General features: G+C 40.1%; 1 protein-coding gene across 3 annotated transcripts; it reads right to left on the bottom strand.

The window, feature by feature from the left end:
• Positions 1–556: 556 nt before the first annotated feature.
• Positions 557–25,755, bottom strand: GOLGA3 (golgin A3). 3 transcript variants are annotated; one of them, XM_040080653.2, is made up of 24 exons: positions 25,680–25,755; positions 23,675–24,027; positions 20,632–20,913; positions 19,661–19,773; positions 18,491–19,182; positions 17,180–17,291; positions 15,819–16,125; positions 15,019–15,221; positions 14,649–14,786; positions 13,575–13,736; positions 12,445–12,813; positions 12,068–12,145; positions 10,830–11,093; positions 10,235–10,329; positions 9,856–10,072; positions 9,082–9,225; positions 8,246–8,443; positions 7,658–7,774; positions 7,291–7,430; positions 6,366–6,498; positions 6,046–6,168; positions 5,530–5,694; positions 5,160–5,320; positions 557–4,698 (listed from the first exon to the last, which is right to left on the bottom strand). In XM_040080653.2, the coding sequence occupies exons 2-24, from the start codon at positions 23,802–23,804 to the stop codon at positions 4,491–4,493; spliced, it is 4,551 nt and encodes a 1,516-aa protein (XP_039936587.1). In that variant the 5' UTR covers positions 23,805–24,027; positions 25,680–25,755; the 3' UTR covers positions 557–4,490. The 3 variants fall into 3 exon arrangements, with proteins under 3 accessions (XP_039936587.1, XP_039936588.1, XP_039936589.1); XM_040080654.2 differs by having other exon boundaries at positions 20,755–20,913; XM_040080655.2 differs by lacking the exon at positions 20,632–20,913.
• Between the last annotated feature and the right edge of the window lie 398 nt (positions 25,756–26,153).

Below are 26,153 nucleotides of genomic sequence, written 5' to 3'. Positions count from 1 at the left end.
GATAAGCCATGAGAGATGGAAAACCATGGACAAGGAGGCCTCTAGTGCATGAGAAGGAAACAATTCCTAGCAAGTGCAACATTCCTACCTTAGGGGTACAGGCACGTGTACTAAGTGCAGTTACTTGCTGGTTTAAGTTGCTGTCCTTAAAGAAGAAAACAGTATCACATGTATAATTCACACTGTTTAGTATTGCAAGCAATGTACAGTTATTTTTCTCATCATGGCAATTGGCTAAATTAGAATGAAAATGACATTTCTGCATTGTTCCATTTTATACACTGAAACTCCACAGGCTGACAAATTCAGGGCCAGGAATTGTTTCTTCCCTGATGAGTTCAGCTAACTGAGAAAAATAAAATATAATGGAAATATCTAAACTGCACTGTGTTTGTGTGTGAAAAATCAATACACAATAATGTTGTTTTTCAAGATAAGATTTTTTTTTCCTTAAAGGTGGCTATACAGCATATTCCGGATCCCAACACAGAAATTACTGCCCAAAACCAAGGAGAAGATGGCAACTCTTTCAAAGTAGAAACAACACGGGGCCCTTTAGCAAAAATAGTTTATTGCACAAAACTTTTAAAGGAATCCCTATGCACATAATTTTTATAATCAACATGCTTTGTATGATCATAAACATTACTTGTACATAGTGTAACTCCTCCAGCCCCTGGGTCATCCATTCTTCAAGAACATGGAATTATTAACTTCTATCTTTACAAATACAGCCTAAGCAGACATTACTGAATGTCATACATGAAGCAGAACCATTTCATTTACAATATCCAGAACATCTTTCCCTCCCCTAGAAATCTGTGCATCTGTACTGGAAATGAGGCTGCCCAAGACTCAAGTGTTGCTTGTTAGTAGGAGGCAGAGTGATCAGATGACAGCTGATGAGCTTTAGTAATTCCTCTGGACAGCAATTACTTTCACAGGAAAATACTTAAAGCCTCTGATCACAGCAAGTCACATGCAACTATTCCCACTTTGCCTGCAAAGTTAATAAAATGTACATCACAAGCTTCTGCATCACCAGGAGTGCATTTGTCATCTTTAAGGTAAATTTATATTGGTAACACTACCTGTCCCCAGCACACCTTTGATGTTGTCACAGCTAACACTGAAATAGCCAAGCCACTGCAGTTCTCTGCCCTAAGGAGGAATAGATAATCCATGACAATATGAATAGTAGAACATTCATCCTGGATATTACTTTACAGGTGTGAAAATCTCATAGATTTCTGCTAGGATATTGCCTGAATAAACAGTATGGGATCAGATCCTCCCGTTGCATGAGTGGATAGGGGGCTCAGCTGATCCCAATACAGTGCACAAGTATTTCCAAGAAATGTGGAAGACAATAGAATGGAGCATTATGCAATATTCAGCCAGAGACTCAATAACATTTTATTCTATTGTAGGGTTTGCTGGTCTTTGTGATTTTTTTTTTTTTTAATGCAAAGTTATTCAAGAGCCCTCAAAAACTCAACAGCATCTGAAAAAAATAATGCTGCACCATTTACCAGCTTTCAGCACTGGGGAACATTCTCACATTGCAGTGACATTTCTCCTTCATTAACTAGATTTGGTTTAGAACATAGCAACTACTGAAGAAACACAGAAAATACATTCTATTGCAGTGCTTGAAAAAGGAAAATAAATTTTTAAGAGATTCTTCTTTAGATTCTCCCAATTATTTGGCAGTGCTGTGACAGGCAGAAGGGATACAATTTTCATTCCTACAACTAAGTTATTTTATTGCCTAGACAGCAGGGACCTGAAGCTTTGTAGACTGAGCAAGCTCAGCCTCAGGGTGAGGCTACTTAATAAAGCAGCAACTATTTCTCTGGGTCATTAAAAACATAGTGATGAGCTTCAAAGAAAAGGCCTTGCTTTTACCACACACTGCATGCTCCTTCTAGAAGACTTCCCAGTGACTTCTGTAACTTCACTTGGTACCTCACCAGATTTTGACCCTCAAATGTCTCACCTGTCCTTCATTTAAGTAAATGACATGGTATTTCTGTTTGTAGAAAACGCACATGGTGAATGAAACAGGACAAAACCCAGTATCCAGGTGCTGCCAGAAGCAGTTGGGTCAATGCAGGAGTCTAATCCACAACAGCTCCATCATCTTGGATAGGGAAACACATCTAAGGCTAGTGGATTGTGCAAGCTCAGATGTCTTCAGGAGCTAGTGAGAAACTGCAGCAGGATGCAGAATGAACACAAAAAGGAGAGCTGACATTCAGAACAACTACGAAGGTTTCTAACAATTCTGGCATCTTTGATACCAGATAAAACCTTTATCCATACAACCACTGCCAAACAAACAGATTAGAACATAGTGGATTCTGAACTGTAGGCAATGTAGTTAATAAAGTGAACAGCAACATTAACGCTGCTCTAGTAAGTATTTTAAATCCTGGACATTTGGTAGTTTTCTTGTACTGAATATATTATTCATTACAGTTTTATTTTTTTTTCTTTAACAATACTGTGGTTTAGGTTTTTTTCTTCTTTGAGCTTAATATACAGGCAACTTCAAGAACATGACAACAGCAAGATCATCAGTACCATTTACTCTACAAAGCAGACTGCAGCAATGTGCAGACATGTCTTAAGCTAGTTTGTAAAGCTTTTGACTTTGAATTGTTTGGTAAATCCATCTGAAGGGCACCTAATGCCTCATCAATGCATTTCTTCCTTTACCACTTGCAAAACCTTGACTGTCAGCATCACTTGACTTTGAGCCCAATAAAATCTAAGTTAAAATCCAGTAGCTGCAGAGCATGAAATCATTCAGTATAAACACTTCTAATGCAAAGTGTTCAATTGGACTGGAGCTTGAAGTGGTAGTTACGAACAATGAGACTTTGGATAAATATAGGTGGGTTTGGGAGTTTTGTTTGGTTATTTATTTCTCACCTTACTGCTAAACAAAATGCAATATCCTTCCCCCTGCTCTGCAGCAACCAAACCCAAAACCAGTGACCGCCTCTTTGGAAAAATACATGAACTAGAAGGGTTTTTTTCCAATCTTTGAATCCACTTGTACTTTTCTTTTTTTTTTTGTAAACACCAAACTACAGTGGATATAATTGAGTTGTTTTAAGGACAAAAACATTCTAGCACATGAGTTGCAACTAAATCTTCCAAACACCCCAACAATGAATTTTAGAGTGAGGAGGGGGCTGGCTTATCACTGCACTATGAGCCCCATGGAGCAACTGGACCAAAGATGAAGGAAACTAAAGGGAGCTGCTTTAAAAATAATTTAGCCAAGGTGCTCTGCAGAGGGGCTGCCACAGTACCAACACTTCCATTCACACCTTGGAACAGAGAGTGCAAAAAGTAGAGGAAGTGTGTGGGAGAAGATAAAGCTATTAAAAATAATAATTTTATAGGCATTATAATTATGTCTTTTAAAGTAAAAATAATTACATTTCTAAAAGCTCTGGCTTTAGGGGCCCATTTCCCTAAGCCATTTGTACAGTATGTCAAAGAAGAGCAAACTGACACGTAACATTAAAACAATGACAGTAACAAAACCCCTCATTGTAGCCTTAACTTACAGTATATAAGCATATTAAACCAGATATTCAAAGTCAGAAAATTATGATTTTTTTCTTATATATATATATTACACACATACTTTTTTATGGGTGTCTACTTCAAAACTTGAAATAAAAAGGTGCAAAGTACTTGTGCAGTGAAGCAAAGCTCACTACTGGCCTGTGAGTTTAAGAGAAAAACATCAGCAAACATCCCAGGCAAATCTGCCAAAGATACCAACTGCTCTGTATTGCTTGTCTTTACAGTCTTGATCCTTCTGCTGTAGGTCAAAGGTCATCTTCAAAAATGGCTTACAATAACTTCTTTTCCTTCAAATACAGATATCTATAATCTGAATTTCAAGAATAAGAGATTATATGAGGGACAAGAGAATACTCAGCATATGCAGTTCTCAACCACTGCTAATGGCTGAACATGAGAAGAACTTATTTTTCTCTGTAGTTTGGCTACAATCCAAGATGGGGAAAAAATACATCCAACTCCCACAAATTAAAAAAAAAAACAAAAAACAACCAACCAAACAAGAAAACCTAGATGTTACATAATTAACAGTAATTCCTTAACAAACTCACCCAGACTGAACAATTACATACTTGAAACCAGATGCTCCTCTTGACCTCATTTTAAACCTTCATCTGAATCTCTTAGTAACCCTCAACTGAGCTAGATTCACCACTTGGCAGTACCTGACATGAGAGAATTGTTATGGCAAGGTCTCAAACAAACCCTTAGAATAGCACATTCTGCATTTACTATTCCATCAGTTTCTCGAATCAGTGCCCTTTGCTTCTACAGGCAAAAGCACAACTCTGAACACCATTTTAAAAAAAATGAAATAAATAATTTTTATAAAGATTTGTTTATATACTTAAAGCAATAGGAAGAAAGACAACTGGATAAGGAGGTTATAGTGTCAAAGCTTCCTTGTCACTAACACTAGAATGCTCTTTCTTTTCATTTGCAGTAGGAGTCTCCTGCTGGTCTGATGCAGTTGTAGGACTTATAGAAGTAAGGTCCATTAACCTGCCCTCAATCTGAGTCCATGAAGACATTGATTCGTGTACTGTAATGGTGTGTTCCTCCATCTGGCGCTGAAGGCTGTCCATTTCTTGCCTTTTAATATATTGAGAGCAAAAAAAGCAAAAATTAGCAAGCAGAAAACTAACAGCTAAATGCAAGACCAAATAATCACTTTTCTGATTCTTGATAACTACCCCAAGACTAACTAAGATATAGCTGTATACAAGAGAAAGAAATCTACAAGAACCTTAGAACCTGTCTTCTTTAAGAGCAAAGCAAATATGCTTAATTCAAAAATATTAATAGCCGTTTCTGATTTTTTCTGCTGTGTACAATTTAGGATGGGCATTTTGTTTATTGTAACGTTTTCTTTCACTATGGTAATGACCATATAAGCAAGCACTTACAATGACAGAACATCCTACTGTCCTAAATATAATCCCAATAAAGAATTAATTTTACAAATTTTACAAATTTTACAAATTTTTTTCCTCATGGTGGCAGCTGGTATCCTGAAAACATTTTTAAGATTCTTTAAAAATAACAGGCCATACTTCAATTGCCGGAGACAGCTGTTCAGATTCTTTAGAGGCTCCTTGCTCACAGCTGTTGGTTTCAGCAGTTCTTCCAGCAAGGCAGCAGGCACTGGACAATCAGGAATCTTGACTGGAGTCACAGGATTGGAAGAGTTATTCTCACCTTTCAGTTCTTTCCTCTGGTTAAAGGAAAAAAGGGAGAGTCAGAAACACAATTAAGTTATTTCATCAGTGTAATTTTTCCCACCTAGAAAGAGTCTCACATCACACTACTGGGGCACATCAGCACTACGGAGCAGGAATCACAGGCACATTCATGTTACGTTATTTAAGAGCATTAGCAGAGAATTTTCCTGTATTTTACAATGTGTTCTTGCTATTTAAATACCTTCTTCATCTTGCCATGCTTCAGGTCCAACTTCAGCTGCTGGTTTTGCTGCAGCAGTGACTTCATGCTGTTCTTCAGTTCAGTGACTTTAGCCTGCAGCATGAACTTATCCTTCTGAGTCACTGACAGGTCTTCCCTCACCATTTCCAACTCAGTCTTGATGTTCTAAATGGGAAGAGAATCAGTGTGATGTAGAGAAACAGCATAAAAATTCCAGCCAACTAAAGTTTTTATAATCTTTTCAATTTCCAGAAGAAACTAGAAGGAAGAAACAACATATGACACTGCTGTTCAAAACAAATTTGCTATGGCAGAAAACCAGAGGTTAGGTTAAAAGAAAGTCAGTAGTTTATGTTAATGGCATAAAGGTTGAAGAAATACAAAGGTAACAGCATAGTCAAAATAAAAATTAAGAAAGAAACTGTAAGTATGCCTTTAAAAAATAAAAACATTGTTTTAATTATCCCCCTACAGCAATCAAAATTCCAATCCATCAGAACTGGCTCAATGAAATACCTGCAAGACAGCTTGTATCCCTTCTAACTCCTTGTGGCTGCGCTGTTCAGTCATGTCCAGCTGCTGCTTAAGTGTTTCAATTTCTCTTTCTTTTCGTTCTACTTCCCACTTCAGGTCTTCCACCTACCAGGGGAAAAAATAAATAAAAATCATTAGAAATATCTACAGGTGCAATCAACCACAAAATCCGAAATACATTCTTATGTCTCACAAAAACCTTAAGAAAACCTAGCAAAACTTTATTAAATATGCTGAATTAAAGACAAAGTCATACAATGCAAGAGAAATACAGATAAACAAAGTAAGTGTTCATTCCTTACCTCTTGGCTTACTAGAGGCTGTTCACTAAGTTTGTCATCCAGGTTTTTCTGCAGAACTTGGAGCTGAGATCTGGCTTCTGCCAGCTCCTGCTGAAACTGAGACACCTCCTGGGAATGCTTTTCATCCTCCACCCTGCACAGAAGGATTAACAGAAACAGCAGTTACTCAATCTGTTCTTTAAAACAAGAACTTCACTGGGTTAGCCAGTTAACGATAAATTACACTGCCGTGCATGGAACCTGTTTAATTACAGCTTTGATTGAGGGCTTTATCAATACACTCACAGAGCAAAAGTTAAATCACATCCAGATTTTATGAAAAAGATGTATAAATATTTAATATTGAAAAAGTACAGAATTCTTGAGCACTGGTAATAGTCCAATTACAAACAACAGATTATGCAGCAACAAAAATAAAACAAAACCCTGTCAGCAATTTTGCTTTGTTTTTGGAGGAATAGGGTTAAGCTTATATCCATTTTCATGTAGGTCTGATAATTTCTTGTAATTTAAGAAAAAAAATTATATATGAGCAAACTGAATTTTAATACATTGTGGAACATAGCCAATAATCAAATTAATCCTCTATGTAGCTCCTCATGGATATAAATAAAAGAGAATAATAATAGGATATATATAAAGTGTTACTCCTTACTAGCAGTGTGAAATAGTACAAGTGTGTGGTGAAAGTGAAAAAAAAGCAGATCATGAAGCCTAAAAACAGTGTACCCCAGGTCTAAGTGAATTATAAATAGAGAAAAATGTACGTATTTGCTCAGAGTCCAAACAAGCATCTCGTGGTCAGGTTCTGCTGGGGAACATCCAACACAATCCACCCCGAAGGGGCAAACCCAAAAATTCTCTAATGAATGGCTTTTTCAGAGGATTTGTTTTAATTACTGTTCTTTTTGAGACGTTTACTTACTGCAGCTTGTCCACCTCAGCCTGCAGGGCCTGGACCAGCAGCTCTTTGGCGTGGAGCTCCTTCTTGATCTCACTGAGCTCGAGCATCGCTGCCCGGTGGTGTCGCCGGTTATGGGCTGCATCCGCTTTGGCTGCTGCTTCCTAACAGCACAGAAAGATGCAGTTTTACTTTGTTTTGTCTCTGCAGGTGAATCATAAAGGGAGCTTAACACAGGACACAACAGAGAAGACAACTGATCTTTCAGCCACTGGCCATCATGACAGACCCGCCGCAGGAAGCAGTATGTTACAAAACACAGATTTCATTTCAAGATATTTTTAAAACACCTTTAAATTAGTTTCTAAGTAAATAAAAGATGAGACATTACCTGCTTCTGAAGGTCTTTAACTTTTAACTTCTCCTTCTCTAGGGAAGCCTGTAAAGCTTGAATAAGTTGTTGCATTTGCTGATCTTCTTCCTCTTTCCGCTTTAGGACTGCCTGAACCTGTAACACATCACAAAAACAACTGCACATTTTGTGTGGGCTCACTGGAAGTAGAGGAAATATAAACACAAGCAGGGATTGCAGAACAACTCTCTGCTGTTCACTGATCACTCTTTCCACACAGTACATTCAACCTTACAAGGAGCTATGGTCAAATGGTGGCTCATTGCCTATGTCCACATGAATGTATTGCTATTGGAATAAAAATTATTTATCTCAGTAACACATATGGATTTTGTATGTTCCAACTACCTACACTTGCACTATTGCAAATATTGTAGTGCAATCTTATTAATTCTTTTTTCTAAGGGAAACTCTGTTTAGTGCCAGGTCCCATTTCTGATCTCTTGTTCAACCCCTACATTGATGCTGTTATGCAACATAAGGGACCCAGAAGTGGAGAAAATGCACCAACTTTGTGTCATATGAACCAATTCCTTTCCAAAGTTATTACATCAAAAAGTCAAATACCTGTAGATTCAGTTGTACCAAGTCTGCCTCTCTCTTTGCTAATGCTGTTTCGAGGATATTATTGTGCTCCCGCAAAGCAGCGTTGGACTGGCTGAGACCTGTAAGTTTTCCACGTTCATGTTCCAGTTCAAGGGCCAACTTCTTATTAATTTCTTCTAAACGTTTTATCTTCTTCCTGAACCCTCTAGATTCCTGAAGCTATAGTCAAAGAAAAACACAAATCAAACAAAAAACCCCAAACAGTCTAAGGCTACTATCACAAAAAAACTGAGTTAAACTCATTCAGCGCCTTGTTTTTCCAGAGTGGGATTTATTTTTTCTTTTCTTTTCTTCTTTTTTTAAATGAACATTAAAATATAAGTCTACTTTGGTATTTTTTCCTGTTGGAAGACTAAAATGCTTGCTAGAGAGAAGAATTCAGGAATACTCTTCAGGTGCAGATCCAGAGTAGTTGATATATATAATTATTCTGAGCCACTCTCCAACAGAACACCATCACCTGGCCCTCAGTGTCACTGGGGATCCATGACTCCCCATAGTTCCAAAAGCTAATGATTCATGTATCCTCACTGTCTCATGACCAGATACAGCTGGTATCTAACACAGGAACCACTCCTCTCTCTCATCCTCTTTCCCTATAGCACAGTGACTCATGAAACCACAAAGAAGCAGCACAAGGCAATAGAATTCGCAAGTACCACTGACATGAGGTTTCCTATCCATGATTATGATTTTCTCCACCACTGGAATAAAATTTTGGTACTAAAATTTTTCCCTATCTCTCAGGCACTTTTTACTGTCATATGCCCATCTACCAAGAACATTCAAGCAATCACCTCATCCTCAAGTTCCAGCACTTTCTCTCTGTATTCTTCAAGCTCCTGGCTGGTCAGTGAAATCACTTCTTGCAACTCTTTTTCCAGCATCAACTTACTACTGCTCACAGCTCGCAATTCTGTCTTCAGAGCTTGAATCTTCTCCTAAAAAGACAAAGGGGTCACATGTGATTAGTGCATCACACATCTCCAGGAGGCACTTCTGCTTTGGTTGGAAAGCCTGCTCCTCCAGCAAATATGAAATGAGGTGTTAGTGTTTAATTTAAGTCTTGCTCAGAGCTTTCCACCTGTGCATCCAGCTACTGCTGTTGGTGTATTTGATATCTTGCTCCATTGGTTCAAGAAATTGGAGCTTCCCTCAGTAAATTAATTTTCTTATTACAGGCCTAACATATATAAAGAAGCTATAGCTACCTTGAAAAACTTTTACCTGTCAATGAGAAAAAAGCAGTAAGAGCTACAATCTTGAAAAATCTTCAAATACTAACCCTTAAAAAAGATTTTAAAATCCCACAAAAAAACCAAAACAAAACAAAACAAAAAAACCCCAAACCAAAACAAAAAATCACAAAAAACCAATAAAAATTTAATCAGTAAATCTAGCTTTCCAAATCACCCTTCTCCAATATAGTTAAAGAAGATCCCAGTGCTCAGAACCCTGACACCATGTTCTTATCTAGCTTTATTTTCCAAATATTTTCATCACTTCAGGTGAAATGGTGTTTCAGGATTTACAGCTCTCTCTCTGTACAATGTCAAAGGACATCTGCATACCTGAGCAATCTGGTCATTCCCACCATCAGTAATTTGTGCTTTTAGTTTGCTCAGCTCTGCCTCAGCAGATTCCTTTGCAGTAAGAGATTCCTGCAGCCTCCGACTGAGAATGCTGACTGCATTCTCATAGGCTTTGTGTTTTGCTTTCATCTCTTTCTGAGCACTCGTCAGGTCAGACCCAAGACGCTTCATTTTCTGTTTCTGCTCTGTAATGGCCCTGGTGTGCAAGGAAAGAAAACACCAGGTAAAAACAAAAGCTGCTTGACAAATAGTAGTAGAAGAATGATTTTCCACATGACCCAACAAAACCCAGCATCTGAAAGCCAAATATGAAAACCAAATGCTGTAGTTCTTTTGTCTGTGCTAGAAGAACACTTACTTTTTTGCTTCTTCTTGCATTTGTTCTACTTGTTGTTTTAATGCCTGATTTGCCTCAGCAAGAGATTCCATTTGTTCCTTATCAAACTGCAAAGACTTAACAGGAAAGAAAAGAAGACCCATGAGTGTAAGAGCAAAAGCATATTTGCTGTGTATTTTGATTAGAAAAGAAAAAAAATGAAATTTCAAAATTACTTCCATCACTAAATATAAATTTTTCTTCAGTTCTCCATATTCTCTTTCCCTTTTATTTCCTCTTTAACTCTTTCCTCTGAGGCCACCGCTGTTAACACATATGAACCGTGTTTGGATTTTGTTCTCAGATGGAGTTCACTTTAGGACCAAGGAAACTGCTTCCACATCAGTCTTCTACCACTCCTGTAGTGCTTCTCCCCACTTACACAAGATGTGAGTAAGCAGGCACGCATTTACAGGATTTTGGTAGGTATATGCTGAAGTGTCTAGACTACTTTAAATATATAACCAAGAACATTAACTTGCAGGTGGTCATTCTGTTTATTCCCAAAGATAATAGAAACAGCAGTGTATCCTGGATTAACACTCTCCAGAAGTTCAAAGCCTTACAGCTTCCATACCTGCAGGCGTGTTTCCATATCATCTCGCTCCTTCTGCACTGACTGGAGGTGATTTTCTATTTCCACCATCTGCTGGTGAACCTGAGATAGTTCCTTCTGTAGTTTTGAATGCTCAGATTCGAGCGACTGTTTTTCAACTTGGATTTTCAGCAGCTCTCGTTTTATCTCCTTCAGTTCCGAGTCCAGCCGCTTCTTTGTAGCTTTCAGCTCGCTGATGAGCTGGTCCTTGGAACTCGCATCCCTTCGGTAAGCTTCCACCATGACCTTGCACACAAGGGTTTCAAGAGGTCAATGTCACTTCCGTTTCGGCTTCGCAAAATTTTGACTAATTTACTAGAAAGCATTTATTGCTACTCTTTTAGTTTGAGGGGGTGGGGGTGTCATACAAACCAGCATCAGCTTCTGTAAGATTCTGGTTCTGTAAGAACTCTGGTTCAAAGGTTTTATGCAAGTTCAGGTATCAAGTAACAGCTCGTATTAGCTGTTCATTAAATGAAACACCTCAGTGTTCTCTGCAGTAAGGGATACTCTTCTCCACATTCTTTATGGAAACTGCGTTTGTTATGTGCCATTTTTAAAAACCAAACTAATTGTAATAAATTAACCATCCCATGCACACAATTAGTAACTTTTGCCATGAGAAGAGGGCTTAACTGTGACTGACAGTTTAAACAGCCTTCCCAAACTTAAACATAACAAGCTAAAACAAACTTTGATGTTAGGTTAATAAGCAATCAAGCAGCAAATTAATGGTTCCACCTTATAAATAAGAGACATATATGTGCAACACTAATGACATATCCATTTCAAATTACTGTTTCAAAACTGTAAATTCAGAATAAAACAAAGTAAGTAGAGCACTTATTTATCATCTAATTACTGAAGCAAGTATGATTTTTCAATGCTGCAAGAAAATGACAACACTTGAGGATTTACAAGTGCTTTTGCAAAAGCAAACCTAATCAACAAACCAGAGAGATTTTCTATGGTGGATCACTTGCAAACCCCCTGAACCCCTATCAAAGCATGAACTGGTTGGTGGATCAGCATTTACATTAGCTGCAGATGGAAATTCAACTATAAGTTATACAGTTTCTGTGTTTTAATGTCACAAAGTTCTGCGATACAAAAAATAGATTTAAATGTCCTCATAACCTCCCCAGAAATACATGCCTTGACTGTAAAAAGAAGTGTATCCCTTAGGTTTATGTCTCTGAAATTTCTTAGGTTTTGCTTACCTTCTGCTGCAGGAACTGTTCCTTCACTTTTTGAAGCTGTTTTTTGAGGCTGGCATTTTCTTGTTGCAGATTTTCCACCTGCCGGAGGGGGAATAAGCAAACATGGCTTTATGTGCCAAACGTCATATTATACCTGATTTCTTCAGTGAGCATATCTGTCTGCTGTTTCTGACTAAGCATCCCAATAGTTAGATAACACATTTTATACAGAATACAATCACCAGGTCACCACACTGGGAGCCAAATTACTGCATAGGAAAGTTGTCTGGCCCACAGTGCCACAGAAAAGAGCGCATTACAAAATTACTTCCCAAACTATGACCTGTACTCCAAATTATTATGTTCTAAAACTGGTAAGATTTCAGAAAGATCATTACCTGGCTTGACTTGACTGCCATTTCTTGCTTCAGCTGCTCCAAGATTTGTGATGTTACTTCTGTATCTTCTCCAAGGCGTGCTGCTCCTTCATCAAGTTGCTCTTTACTTGCTTTTGCTGTCTGCAGAGCGACTTCCAACACAATCTTCTCGTTCTGCAAATACTGGATCGTGTCATCTTTGGAAGCAGCATCACTCTGGAACTCTTCTAGCCTGGCCTTCAGTTCATCATACTGTGTTTGCAGGTCATCCAGGGACTGCTCTTTGGTGTGTAGTGTCTCTTGGGTGAGCGTCAATTGCTTCATCAGGTCGAGGTGTTCTTGCTGCAAGGATTCAAGCTGCAGATCTCGCTGATGCAAAGTCAACTTGACCTGGCAGGAAATATTTTAGGATTAAATTAAGACAAAACAAAGGTTGTTTTTGCAAAAGCACTTTAATCAAAATCAAGTATTATAACTGATATTTTTGCCTGTAGGAGAAAATAGCAGAGGGTGAAAATATTTTTTAACTTTCCTAGGCCACTTTTGTTTGCTCTGTTAATTTTATCAACTGCCTTGAGCAGCATCTGTTACCTTACAGGCCAGAATGACAAACCTAAAATATTCATAATGTTCATTGTATTCAAAAGTTTTACTTGAAAAGTATGTCCACAGTAAATTCAGGTAATTTCAGCATTATTAATAACATCATATCATTACATGGAATTACAGTACTGAGCTATCACATACTTCATGTCACTGCAGCCCTTGACATGCTGCCTGCATAAGGTTACAAGGTTAAAGCAGGGCTATGTAAATGGATGTAATGATATCCTGACTGCCTAACAACTCTGAACATGGATCTATGCTTCTTGTCTATATTTACAATAATCACTTACTGAATTCACTAAAAAAAACCCCAGCATCTGGCAAGGCAATAGTTATGAAATTTTTAAAAATTATAATTACTGACATGGTTGGAAAAAAAGGCTTTTTCACCTGGAAGAGAATGACTTTAATATGCACTTCATTTTTGCAGCAATCTCTCAGGTTTTAAAAAGAAGTTTAGAGCTCAGTATCTATTTACTACTGCTTTTTCTGCCAAACAAGTATCTCCCTTGGAACTCCTGGGAAATTGATGAACAACAGTCTACCTGTTCCAATTCTTGCTCCAATGTTGCTGCAGAATCAGCCATTTTCTGAAGCTGTTCTTTCTCATCCTCAAACTCCTCTAGTTTTCTCTGCAAGTCTTCTTCCACCATGGTTTTAGCCTCCTGGATCTGCATGAAGGCAGCTTCTTGATCTAACATGTCAGCCTGCACAGAAAAAGCATGGAATCAACTTCTACAGTTTCAATGGAGAGGAACGAGTAGGAAAAACAAACAAACAACAGAAAAAGAGAAAAGTAAATCATCAAGAAAATCTGTAGAGGAAAAATGCTAAGTAATACTGATGTCTGCCTTACACACCTGTATGCCTTTACTGAAGTCACTCATTCCTATAGTTAAAACACCTTTGTGTGTGAACAGCGAATGTCTTGCTTACTTGTGACCTATTACATAACACCTTGGCCTTTCTCAACTGATGAGCAAGACATGAAAAAAAAGAATCTTTATTAAAATTAAGCTGTTTGGGAAAATTCTAAACCAGAAGGGACTCCCTGGATGCTGTATCTACTCAGGAAACAGTCCTTTCATTAATCTACTGCTTTACTGTCCTTTGAGACTCAGAAGCAGGAATGTCACTGAAAATCAGGGGAATTTAAGGTTCTAAGAGCTTTGGAAACGACCAGACTGCACTTGAGATTTTACCCATCTTTTCTTACTGAAGGGAAGGAAGGACAACCTGATTACTGAGCAATTTCACACACTTTAAAAAAGCACATTACTGATTTAGATTAACTTCCAATTAAGTTTCCTCTTGAACAAGTTCATGGATGGGCAAAGGACAAGATTTACATTTGCCTTCAAAGTTCAATTTAAAACAAATACCAGAACTGACAATGCAAATAGCACCTTTGGATGGGAAATATAAGGCCTTGTTCCTTCTTATTGTTCATAATGCCATGCAAATTCATTTGCTCTGAAATATTTACTGCTTTTATAATGCAGGATTTGAACCAATTCATAAGAATTCTATGTTACTTTGCCAGAATACCCTTGATTTTGCAAAACATAAATATGCAACCTAGACAGAACATAACTCACAAAAACCATCTACAACCATACCTCAATATTTTGTAGTTGTGCTGCAATACGTTCCTTTTCTTTAATGGACCTGTGCTGGGTTTCAGTCAGCTGCTGAGACAGGGCCACATTCTCTAGTTTGAGATGTTCCAACATCCCTGCCTGAGTCATTTGCCCAGCCTAAAGGAAGGAAAAAAATCAGAGATTAATACCAACAGAATTTAAGAGTTTAAAAAAAAAAGAAAATAAAAAAGAAAATAAAAAGTTGAAACTGTGTGTGCCTTATTTCAGCTACATTTTCATGGCACTGGTGCAGTCAGGCCATTGTAGAAGGCCACTAGGTTGTCCTGTGGATAAAACTGACAAAAAAGAAGAGATTCTCAGTTCTGCCACATGCAATAAATCACAGTACCTGTATGTTGGCCATCTCACTCTGCAGCCTAACACGGGCCTCCTGTGCCAGGACCAGCTGCTGCTGGTACCACTGCCTCACATTTTGGAGAGATGTGATTTCTGTTTCAGATGCCTTCAGCTTGTTGGTCAGTGTGGTCCGTTCCAGCTGCACCTTCTGAAGCTGGGTCTGCAAGGAAGCCAACTGCTGTCGCAGGTCATGAACTAGAAAAACAAAAATAAAGAACTTGGACTAACACACTCCATTGTGCTATTTTTATGCACAGTTTTTCAAGGATTATTGCTATATTCCTAGTTTTTTCTACTTTTCCTTTATTGTTGAACGAAAGCACATATGCCTGATAATTAAAGATTGGCTTTTCCTGCCAAAGTGCTAGAATCCAAAGTAGCGGCTCATAAGCAGAACAAAATTAAACTAAATGAATCACTTCTGTAAGCATTCACAGTTCCTCAGAGGCAGAAAATATGAACTAACTAAACATCAGGAAGTAGGTGTCCTGGCACATAGAGTCATCATTACGAATCAGCATTTGTACAATTTTCCAGAAAAACAACTAGGCCACTGTCTGGACTAAATATTTACACCTTCCTCTCCAGGCTGGCAGTGGCAGCTTGCAAACTGTGACGCTTCTGTGACACAAAATCAAAACCAAACATCCTAAAATTCAGACCATTTTATTAGCATGATATCAAATAAACACAAGTTTAAATTTCTTCTTCTTCCCGGACTTCAGAATGAAGTTGAAATAAAATTATTTCTAGAACAACAAATTTTAAAGACTGACATTAACATCATCCCACCTGTACTGTCTCTGGTGAGAACATTTTTTTGCATATCTTCAACCTTCTGCAGGAGTCTCTGGTACTGCTCCTCTGCTAACTGCAAATCATTGTTTGAAGAAGCCAAACTGGCGTTCTTTGCTTCCAAGGCATTTTGCAGGTCAGCCATTGCTCGTTCCAGATCCCAGCAGGACTGCTTTAATGTGGCCACTTCTGAGCTCAGGGATTCCTGCTTCTGCTGGCTGTTCTGGCTGTGCTCCATCTGTGCCTGAAGCTTCATGTTCAAAGCTGCAAGTTGGGCTTGTAGCTCAGTCTTCTCTTTGAGAGCCTGAATGTGTCCAGAAAATCAAAATACAGGAGTCTCATGAGAAAGTATATTAATGGCTGACTAAAAAAGATGCCCAGCAAAATGACTTTGATAAGGCAAAGACCACTTGTAAAAAATTCCTTTTAAAGCAACATTTCACCTATCAGGTATTTCAAATAACCAAAGAAAACAGATGAAAGGACATACAAGCCATAGAGTATTGTATGTATAACCACATCAGGATTTTTCATGAAATTCATATTTCCACACTTTAAGGAAGAATGCTTTCTACTTGAAGTGCTACACCAACAATTAAAATAAAGAGAAAACATTTAGAAGACATTGCTAGCACTGCTCTGGGTTTATTGTCTCTCTTTTAATTTGACTTTAAAATAAAACTTATAAAAACCCCACTTTTTTATTTCCTCTTTTTTTTTTTGTTTTAAGTAATCTTTGAAGACTTTACCAACTTTCTACTTATCTTCTTCAGCATCTGTGTTGGGTTTACATGGCAAGATTTTGGTACTGGGGGTCTACAAGGGGTGGTCCCTGTGAGAAGCTGGCAGAAGCTTCCCCCTTTTCCAGTGAAGCCAAGGCCAGCTGGCTCCAAGATGAACCCAGCACTGGCCAAGGCTCAGCCCATCAGTGACAGTGGCCTCTGGGATGAGGGATTTAAGAAAGTGAAAAAAAAAAAAATAGCAGAATAGCAACAGCAAAGATAAGAAAACTTGAGAAACAGCTCCGCAGACACCGCGGTCAGTGCAGAGGGAGGGGAAGGAGGTGTCCCATGCTCTGGAGCTGAGAATCCCCGTCTCTCTGTCCTTACCTCAAGCCATGAGCCTTTCATTGTTATTTCTTCTCTGCCCTGGCCAGCCGAGGAGGAGAGGACAGAGCAGCTTTGGTGGACACCTGGCATCCAGCCAGGGTCAGCCCACCACGGCATTCTTGCAAAGTACCTTGTTCAACCATGTTTTTACAAAACACTATTCTGTAAGTAAGGAGCAAGAGGCTCTTGAAAATTAATTAAAATATTATTTTGATTTGCTGAGTACAGAATTCCAAATTAATTTTCTACCTGATTAGCTTCTAGTGAGAGTGCTTCTAGTTGCCCTTCAAGTCTCATCTTCTCCTTCATAACCTGCAACATCTCGTCATGAGTTCCTGCGATAGAGCTTTCCATAGAAACACTGGAGACAGAGACAGCACAAGCACAGTTACAGGGTTAGAATACAACACTCATACAGCTGAAGAAAAGTGACTCTGAAATTAAGAGGTACTCAGACTCCGTGTGGCTTAGATTGTAGCACATTTTTTCTGGCCTTATGTTAGATCTAGAACAGTGTAACAACCTCTGTTAAAAAGAGAAAGAAATTAATATTCATGCTAAGATTTTATATTTTAGTTTCCTGTACTTGCAGCAACTGGAATCCAGGGTGGCACCATTTATTTGTTATTTTACAGAAGTGCAATCATTGACTTCATCATATTCTGTATTTACAGATCCCATTTTAAGCAGACAACTGGACATGATGGGATCACAAAACCTCCACAATTATTCTCGTAACTGTCTGCTTTAATATGCTTGAGAAATACCAACAGCTGCTGCAAAAGAAGGAAGAATAGGTATTTGGCATAAGGGATTCCTTATGCTTATTCCTCACTGTACAGCCAAGGCATCTGGAGAAAAAGATCTTCTCTCATTACCATAAGAAATAAATCTAAGCCAGAATAATCATCAACAACTGACTGTATACCTCAACATCTCTGGGCATGACACTTTATTCCACCAAAGCTGGGGGGAAAGTAGTTTCAAAAGTAGGACATATAAAACACGCATCTGCAGACAACTGATAAAAAGCACACATTGTTAAGGGCTTCACCAGTCGTGCGTTTGCTTTCTGAATCAGTTTAATACCTGTCATATACACATAAGCTCGGGAGACTAAATCTCATTCTCAAAGGGCTGAAGAGGATAAGACATCTAGGACAAGACTCTTGGCATTTCTTAACTATGTGAGGTCTGAAAAGTACCTGTATAGATTAGGAAAAGGACAATACTAAATATTATCGAGGCAGTCAAGTCTACGCTTTCAGACTTTATAGAGCAAGGCTCATGAGTGATTCAGTGAATGAAGTCCTTCTATACAGACAGAAACAACTGTTTGCAGTACATTTAACACAGCCAGGGGCAAAAATATCTTTCTCTAAAGATATACTTAGTAAATAGGTACTCAAGTGAAGCGACCTCTCAGATTCTTTTAGAATTTGTAAGCTACTAACAGAATCACAGTGTAAGTTAAAACTGGATCTCAAGTTAGTAGAAGGGCAAAGTAATAGGCTGCCTATTCCAAGAAAATACCATTAACTAACAACAGATCATTCTTACCTGCTAGAAATACTGTCTCTCCTGCTCCGTACCTCTCCATTAACATCCTGCTCTTGGGCCTGGTGCTCCACTGCCGCAGCCTGCAGCACCTCACTGATGGAAGGAAATTGCCCCATTGCTTCAGGATGTATCTTCTGGCCATTTATTGTATATGGAGTATCCTGTTTGCCTTCTGCACCCTGTAAACTGCTGTACAGCCCTTTCCCTGACACACTGCTGTAGGTAGAGCTGTCACTCTCGTTTCCATCCAGCCTCACTCCCACTTCACTCCCATCAATCTCTGAAATGCTGTCTCCTACCAAGGAGGAATTCTCTACTCGATCATCCACGTCAGAGGGCAGACTGATCTCAGAAACAACTGATGTTGGACCACTTCTGCTTTGAGTCAGAGCCCCCCCAGGTAAGTCAGTAGCCACAGAATTCCCAGTAGCACTTTGAGCATCTGAATCTTCAGTTCTGTAGTCAGCCAAGGACCGGATCTTGCTGGCCTTAGATTTTGAGCTTCTTCTTTCTTTTGAGGATGATGGAAGTCCCAAGCTACCCAGCTTTGGCCCCCTGGGGACGCTGGTCCGCAAAAAGGAGTATTCTTTTGTCATTGCTACAGTGCTGGCTCTTGGCAGGATTTCTGGATTTAACATCAGCTCAGGATCCAGGGTGCTGGAGGGACGGGTTTTGGATGTAGACTGACTCGACTAAAAGAAGCAAAGAGTCAACAATAAATTCCAGAACCTTAACTTTGAAATAGTGTCAAAGACTTATTTTGCTGCAACTTAAGATACAAAGTTCTACACTTTTACACTGATATTAAACATATGTCCTTTCAAAAACAAGGCAAATTATATCGGCAATTAACCCTATCAAGCTTCAGCATGTAGATGTTGAAAACATTCATGTGAGACTCCAAAAGGTAATTGAAAAATATAGGCAAAATTGAACATTTAGGTTACTTTAAGTTTGGTGTCTGTTTTTTCCTCCCCTATTTTAAGTAGCACAAAATGGTACATTACTGATGAGGTAACAGAACCAAACTTTGCCTGTCCAGAAGGAAAAAAAAATACTTTCTCTCATTTGAGAAAACTACTGAATATTTTAATTCAGGGCACAGAAATGGCAAAATTTTCAAGCTTCTCAACAAAACACTATCTAGAAGATGTGTTGTGTGGTACTCACTCTTTCCTGGTGTCTCTTCACTCGGTATTGTTTGAGCTGTTCTTCCAGACGCCTTCTTGCCTGAAGTCTGATTTGTTCTTCATTTTCCAGTGGCAGTGAAGACTCTGCTGAGCCTGTAACGGAAAGTTATCTTCACAGTCAAACAGAAAACTCCAACACAGGCAAAAGGGATGCAAAAGGTAAAAGCCCCTTCTACCATCAGCAACATGCTTCATGCTTAAGCAAGGAATAAAAGAAAAGCTCACTGACATGCACCTCAAATGACCCTCTTCAAATATATCCTTGTGTAAGCACTGATAAAGCCTGTGGACTTCCACTGCTCAGTTTGCAAATGCTATATGCTAAATAGGCATATTCCTCCACAAAAAATGACAAGAGACCATACAGCAAGAAAAAAATATTGCTGTCATTTAATATCAGCTGTCCTGCGTTTCCGACAGTACTAAAATTACAAAACTGAGCAAGATCTACACAGTCCATTCATTCCCTACAAGTAGTGGAAAATTGTTCCCTAGATACGTTCTCTTATCTTTTATTAACTCACATTAAACCTTTCCTGTAGTAAGACTTTTAGACACCTTAATATAAAGGCTTTCCCTTCTCCCCCCTTCATTGCTCTTTTCTCCTTTCTTTATTTTCTTAGCTTAAAATCACTTGGTTCTGCTGTTCTTTTTTTTTTTAATGTCACCTGTTACTCCTAATAATCAAGAAGATTAGAACAGCTTCAGCCCCAGAAAGCGTGAACTCCCCTCCAGCGAAGAGCCAGTTTTAAATGGTAAGGCACATGCCTTAGCTGCAGCAGAGGGTGGTTTACTGAAAGAAAATGAATTGTAGTTCTAAGTAAAAGTTTACTGCAAAAATGAAGTTTAGTTCAAGCTGAAATGATGTTACAGGAGTCCAGAGCCAGGCTCAGAGTAAAAAGCTTTATGCAGCAAGAGAAAGCAGGGGCACCACCATAAACAGATGCTTACACAATTCAGTTTCTTGCATGGGAAGACTTAGTTTGAGAGACTGCAAAGCTTCTTTTCTAAGAGCTATGCCCTCAGCACTAGTTCCCTGAGACTTCCTTAGGCTGTCATGGAAACCAGTCACACCTGGGGATGACTCTTCACCCTGCTCACTGCTGGTAGGATCAAAAGATACAGGAGAGTCGGGGCAGAGTGACTCTGGCCCGTTCTGGCAGGCATCCACTCTGCTGTTTGTCTCCAGACTTCCCTCTTCATTTGGCACTTCATTGGTGTTATTACTGGTAGCTGGAAAAGAAAGTTTTACTGAACTACACTTCAAGGCACCCCATTCATGTTCATAGCTCCACCCAAATGCCAGCACTACTGCCTTTACCTTGTAAGAAGATGGAAACTGCTACTGACAGCAAACTGGCAGGAGAAATTTCATAGAGGATTTTTGATTCTTCATTTTAAAAGACCAGAACAAGTACTTTTCATTTGCTTTACTATGTTGCCCTCAAAAGTCATCATATAAAATATCTTCAAAACTTCACAGAGGTTTTTAAACCTTGTTAATTTTAGAAGCATGAAACACTGAGTGTAAGGAACTCTGAGGGGCAATCTACTAGAAGAAAGCCTCAGCAGCTGCAGGCCTGTGCTGAATGATTCAGCTCTTTGATGTGCAGCAGGGCACTGGGGAGAAAGCATCCACCATCCTGATTTCCAGCCTGGCCCAAGCAGTTTCTCAATTTTTAACTGAGTTTACATTTTTTCAAATAGGATATCTTTATCAAATGTACAGTAGCAAAGCTCATTATGTATCAAAATAATAAACCTACCAGTTAAAAATGCAATTCAAGAACCACTTCAATACCAATTTTATCCCCACTTACTAGTATTTTTCTTTTCCAGCAGGAAAAAATGCATATTCAAAACCAGATAAACATTTCACAGGTTTATACTGTGTATTTCTCACACATTTCTATTTCACTTGGCTGGACTACGAACATTTATGAACCTGCCGTTGCAAAAAACCTGTGCATCTAACTTTAAATTAATTACTACAGATCTCAAATGAGCAGAGCAGTGAAATAGCCACTGCCTTTCTGTTCATTCCCACACCATGTTATCACTGAAGTAACTGGAATTTAGTGGAATAATATGCAAGATTGAAGTTTGTTTTTTTCCAAAGATGGTGGAAAACAGTTAACATTTATGATCACAAAGTATCTGCAAGTGCAAAAATCAAGTTCCCACCTCTGCAGTGCATCTTCCCTCAAGCCAGCTCAGTGTGAACCAGCACAGAGGAAACTGAATGAGGAAACTGAATTTGGGTAGAAATATAAAGCTTTCAGACTTAGGTTGCCAAAACCCATCAGGTCTACGATATGAATCAAAATAATTTTGAGTATCTTATCTGTCACGCAGACAACATTTCAGGCCATTTAGCCTTCATCACTTCTCTGATTTAGATCATCATGTTGTCACAAAAACAGTTGCACGCATGATGGAAGGGGTGGATTCAACAAGGATGTAAAGGGGGACAGAGGGAAAGACTGCTTTTTAATGACTAGCATTTCAAAACTAGAATATTGGCAAAGCTGAATTTAAAATAGGTGACAATGCTAAGAATAGCCACAAGAAGCCAAAAATAAGAAGACAGCTAATACATTCAGAAATATTGTTTCTGCCTGTCTCAGAAACTGCATCAGGTTTATACTTTATCCACATTTTTTCTTCACAACAGTGACTGGTATACATATACCAAAGGGATGCTGGAGCAAAATTCTGGAGGAATGGTTTCCAGGCAACTCCCTGAGGCCAGGAGACACTCAAAATCCAAACACTCCTTGAACTAAAGTAATTTAAAGGCAGTAGTGTCAATACAGCTGCAGACTTTTTAGAACAATGGGCAAGGAGACGCAGTTAGAATAAAAACAGTAGATAGACACACTATCTATTTGTAAGCCACAACTTGACTGCTCAACACAGGAGATAACAGGAATGTGTGATCTCCAGCTCCATGAAAGATGAATGAATCATCACCTAAGTATACTCTGAGGGCAAAGAAAAGCAAATAAAGTGTCAGGGCCTCCCCTGTGGTGCTTGTGACAAGGTGACAAACCTGTGGTACCAGAAGGCCCCAGCCTCATCACGTCACCTCCTTTACATAAGGAACCACTGTGTTTTTGTGTATCTACACAACCACAATGTACACACGTCTCCACCCAGCCGGCCCCACATCCTTATACACCAGCATATCCTCAGACTCCTGCCAGGGAAACATGGAGACTTCAATTCAGTGCAGGGAAAATACTTTCACAATGAAAACAGTTAAAGACTGGAATGGGCCAGGAGGCTGCTGAGCCTCCCTCTAACAAACACTTTCAGAATTCAACAGGACGAGGCCCTGAGCAACCTGATCTTGCTCCAGAACTAGGTGTGCTCAGTGCAACAGGTTGGACTAGATAACCCACACAGCTCCCTTCCAACTCAAGTTTGATTCAATAATCGACTCAGATAGTGGACTGTAAATAGTTTCTCGTAAACAGCTGCATGATTATTTTATTACAGAGTTTGTCTACATTACTTTGAGATAAATTGGAAAGTACACGCCAGCATCTCTCTTTCATAAAGGGAAGGAGAGCCAGACATTTTGGGTTTTGCCTAAGTGATTTCATTTATTAGGGAGATTTCTTCTGGCAGAACAAAGTACCCCAGTCACAAGCTTATTCTGGAACAATCATTTCAGAACTGATTGTTCTAGAGAGTTTCAGATGTTCACTCTTGGAAACATTATCTGAAGATAGACTAACACCCTGAACAGCAAATACTCACCTGACGGCTGATAGTATTTAAATAGTTTGGTCTTGCTTTCAAAAGAACAAGTTCTACAGCTAAAAAACCAGTTTTACATACACACAGAGCTATAGACTTCACCAAACTTGCTTAAAACTACTGTACAAGAAATTCCTGATCACAAGGAAAAACTTCAGCTGAACACAGATGATTATATAAAAGCCTAGGTAAGACTGGGAAATTATTTGGTGCATATTAAATAACTTACTGTTAATCTCATCTGTAGTAATTAGCTGTGACTTGGCTTTACAGTCCAACAGTTCTTCAGAGCCGCTGGGAGCCCCATTACTGCTTCTGCCCTCCAAGTGAGCATCCTGCTGGACAGATGAGGAGTCCATGGTAAAAATGATCCAGATCCCTGGAAAGTTCTTCTTCTCAACAATTTGCCACCAAGTGAACTACCAAGTCCTGTTTCTCTCCATCAGCAAGAACAGCATCAAGATGTCACACGGGAGCACAGTTCTGAGCTCTAGAGCTGTTGGTGTGCAGCAGGCAGCTGTTAACTCCACATCATGGAAACAGCTCGCAGCCAAAGTCGTAATCACCAAGGAGCTGCATCCTCTAGAAACAAAACGTAGTGAACTTACAAACATTTACTAGAGCTCTGAAAATACGAGTTAAAAATAAAGTATTGCCCACAGACAGAATCAAGACATGCAGTAACAACAAAGACAATAAAATACAACCAAGTATAGATATAAAGTGATCTCTTTATGCTCACTATGTTAGTAGCACTGATATACTGCAGAACAATGCAACAGATAATATTTAGCAAGACAGCTGATTTAAAAGTATTGCCCCTTTTAATGAAAAGATCTCTTTGGCCTCTGCTTTAATAACAAAGCCAGTATCAGAGTGGTATCCTCCTATGTAAATTACAGTACATATATGGAAACATACCATATATTTCATTTAAAGGAATAAGTATCAATATCTTTTGTTAAAATGAAGTATGGAATTCAAATTTAACTTTTTAAAAATTAGATGACATCATTACTGTTTACTTGTCTGCAGAATAACAAGTATGAATCATTGTACAGACTCTGACTACTCATCACAGCACAAGCTGGTAGTCAGAACATGGCCAGGACTGCAGCTCAACATTGCCAAGAAAAGGATATCCTATCACAGTTTATGGAATTTGCAAATGATTCTTCAGGTATTCAGATCTAACCTCGGGGGCGGGGGGGGGGGGGGGTGTGCAGGGGAAGAGGGGAGGTGTATTGGAGAATGTCAAATCAGGAATATTTTGACTGCACTTTAACATGGACACAAATATTTTGAACATTCCTTCCATATCTCCAGAGAGCACTTGTGTAACTGCTACTGTGCCACACTGCCCTGGTCACCCTGCAACCCCACCATCACCTCCAAAATGTTACTGAAGCAGCAAACAGCTCAGGGCAGCACACAGGAAAACACAGTTATGCAGGTGACCCTTACAGAGATGAGCTGTGAAGGATCCAGAAACCTGCAGCACCTTTCCAAACGGGAAACCTCCACCAAACAAACAAGAACAACAACAACAATAAAATGAATGCCTTCACTGTGATTTATTACTAATTTTTAAAGATTTGCAGTATAATAAAGCATTCAATAAAACTCCTAGAACTGCCACTGTACAGCAAATAGATGCTACATGACAGGTTACCAAGAAGAATTATAGACAAAAGAGATGCAAGATTTTGGCTCCTTACACCTTGTCAAAATCCAGCCGAGATGGCTTGTTATCCTTGTCATAAATCACGCTGAAATGATCAATGTGATGAAGAAAGGCTTTCTCCCGTACAACCCATTCCCAATATTAAACGGTATATTGGCCTCAGAGTCCTTTCGTATCCGTGTTGCGCACAAGCAGACACACGCACACACACACACAGAGAAATGTAGGCACGCCACGGGAACACAGCAATAACCCCACAGGGAAAGAGCTATACGAAAGTCACCGATTTTACTTCAAACACGAAGAACCAGGACGACAACGGGGCCCGGTCACAGACCGGGGAGGCACCGGCAGACACGGCCGCGGGATCCCCGGGCCGGGCACGTCCCTGGGCGCCGGCGGAGGCAGCGGGAGGCCCGGGGCCGCAGCCCACGGAGCCGGCCCGGGCCGGGCGGTTCCCCGCTCCCCGGCAGCCCCGAGCGCCCCGCGGCCTGAAGCGACCCCCGGCCCACCCCGAGCCGCCCCCCATCCCGGCCAGCCCCCCGCAGACCTGGGGCCGCCCGCCCGGCGCCGGCTCCTGCCCGAGACGTGGCGCTGCCTGCGCCGGGAAGGGGCGGGCGGGGCGGTGCAGCGCGGATCTCCCTCCGCCGCCGCCCGGGCGCTGCCGCCGCCGCCGAGCGCGGGCCCGAGCGGGGCCCCGCGCTTCTGCCGCCTCCGCGCCGCCGTCCGCGGCCCCCGCCGGGCACAGCCGCGGCCCAGGCCCGGGCGCTCCGAGGCGGCGGCGGGGCGGCCGGGCCGGGGGAGAGGCGGCGGCTTTTCCACACGGACCCTTCCGGCAGCGCACGGAGGGGAGGAGGGACGGAGGGGGAGCGGCTCTGGGGCCGGCGTCGTGCCGGGGATCTCTGAGGGGCGGGGATCTGATCGCCTCCTCGGTCGGGACCCTGGGGCTGGCACCGGCTTGCATAAATTTAAATTAAGTCCTGCATAAATTAAACGTTTAAGTTTCTTTGTGAGGTTGGTGCGC

This window comes from Hirundo rustica, chromosome 17, assembly GCF_015227805.2.
Source record: "Hirundo rustica isolate bHirRus1 chromosome 17, bHirRus1.pri.v3, whole genome shotgun sequence".
NCBI lineage: Eukaryota > Metazoa > Chordata > Aves > Passeriformes > Hirundinidae > Hirundo > Hirundo rustica.
This window is presented reverse-complemented; position numbering and strand designations above follow the sequence as displayed.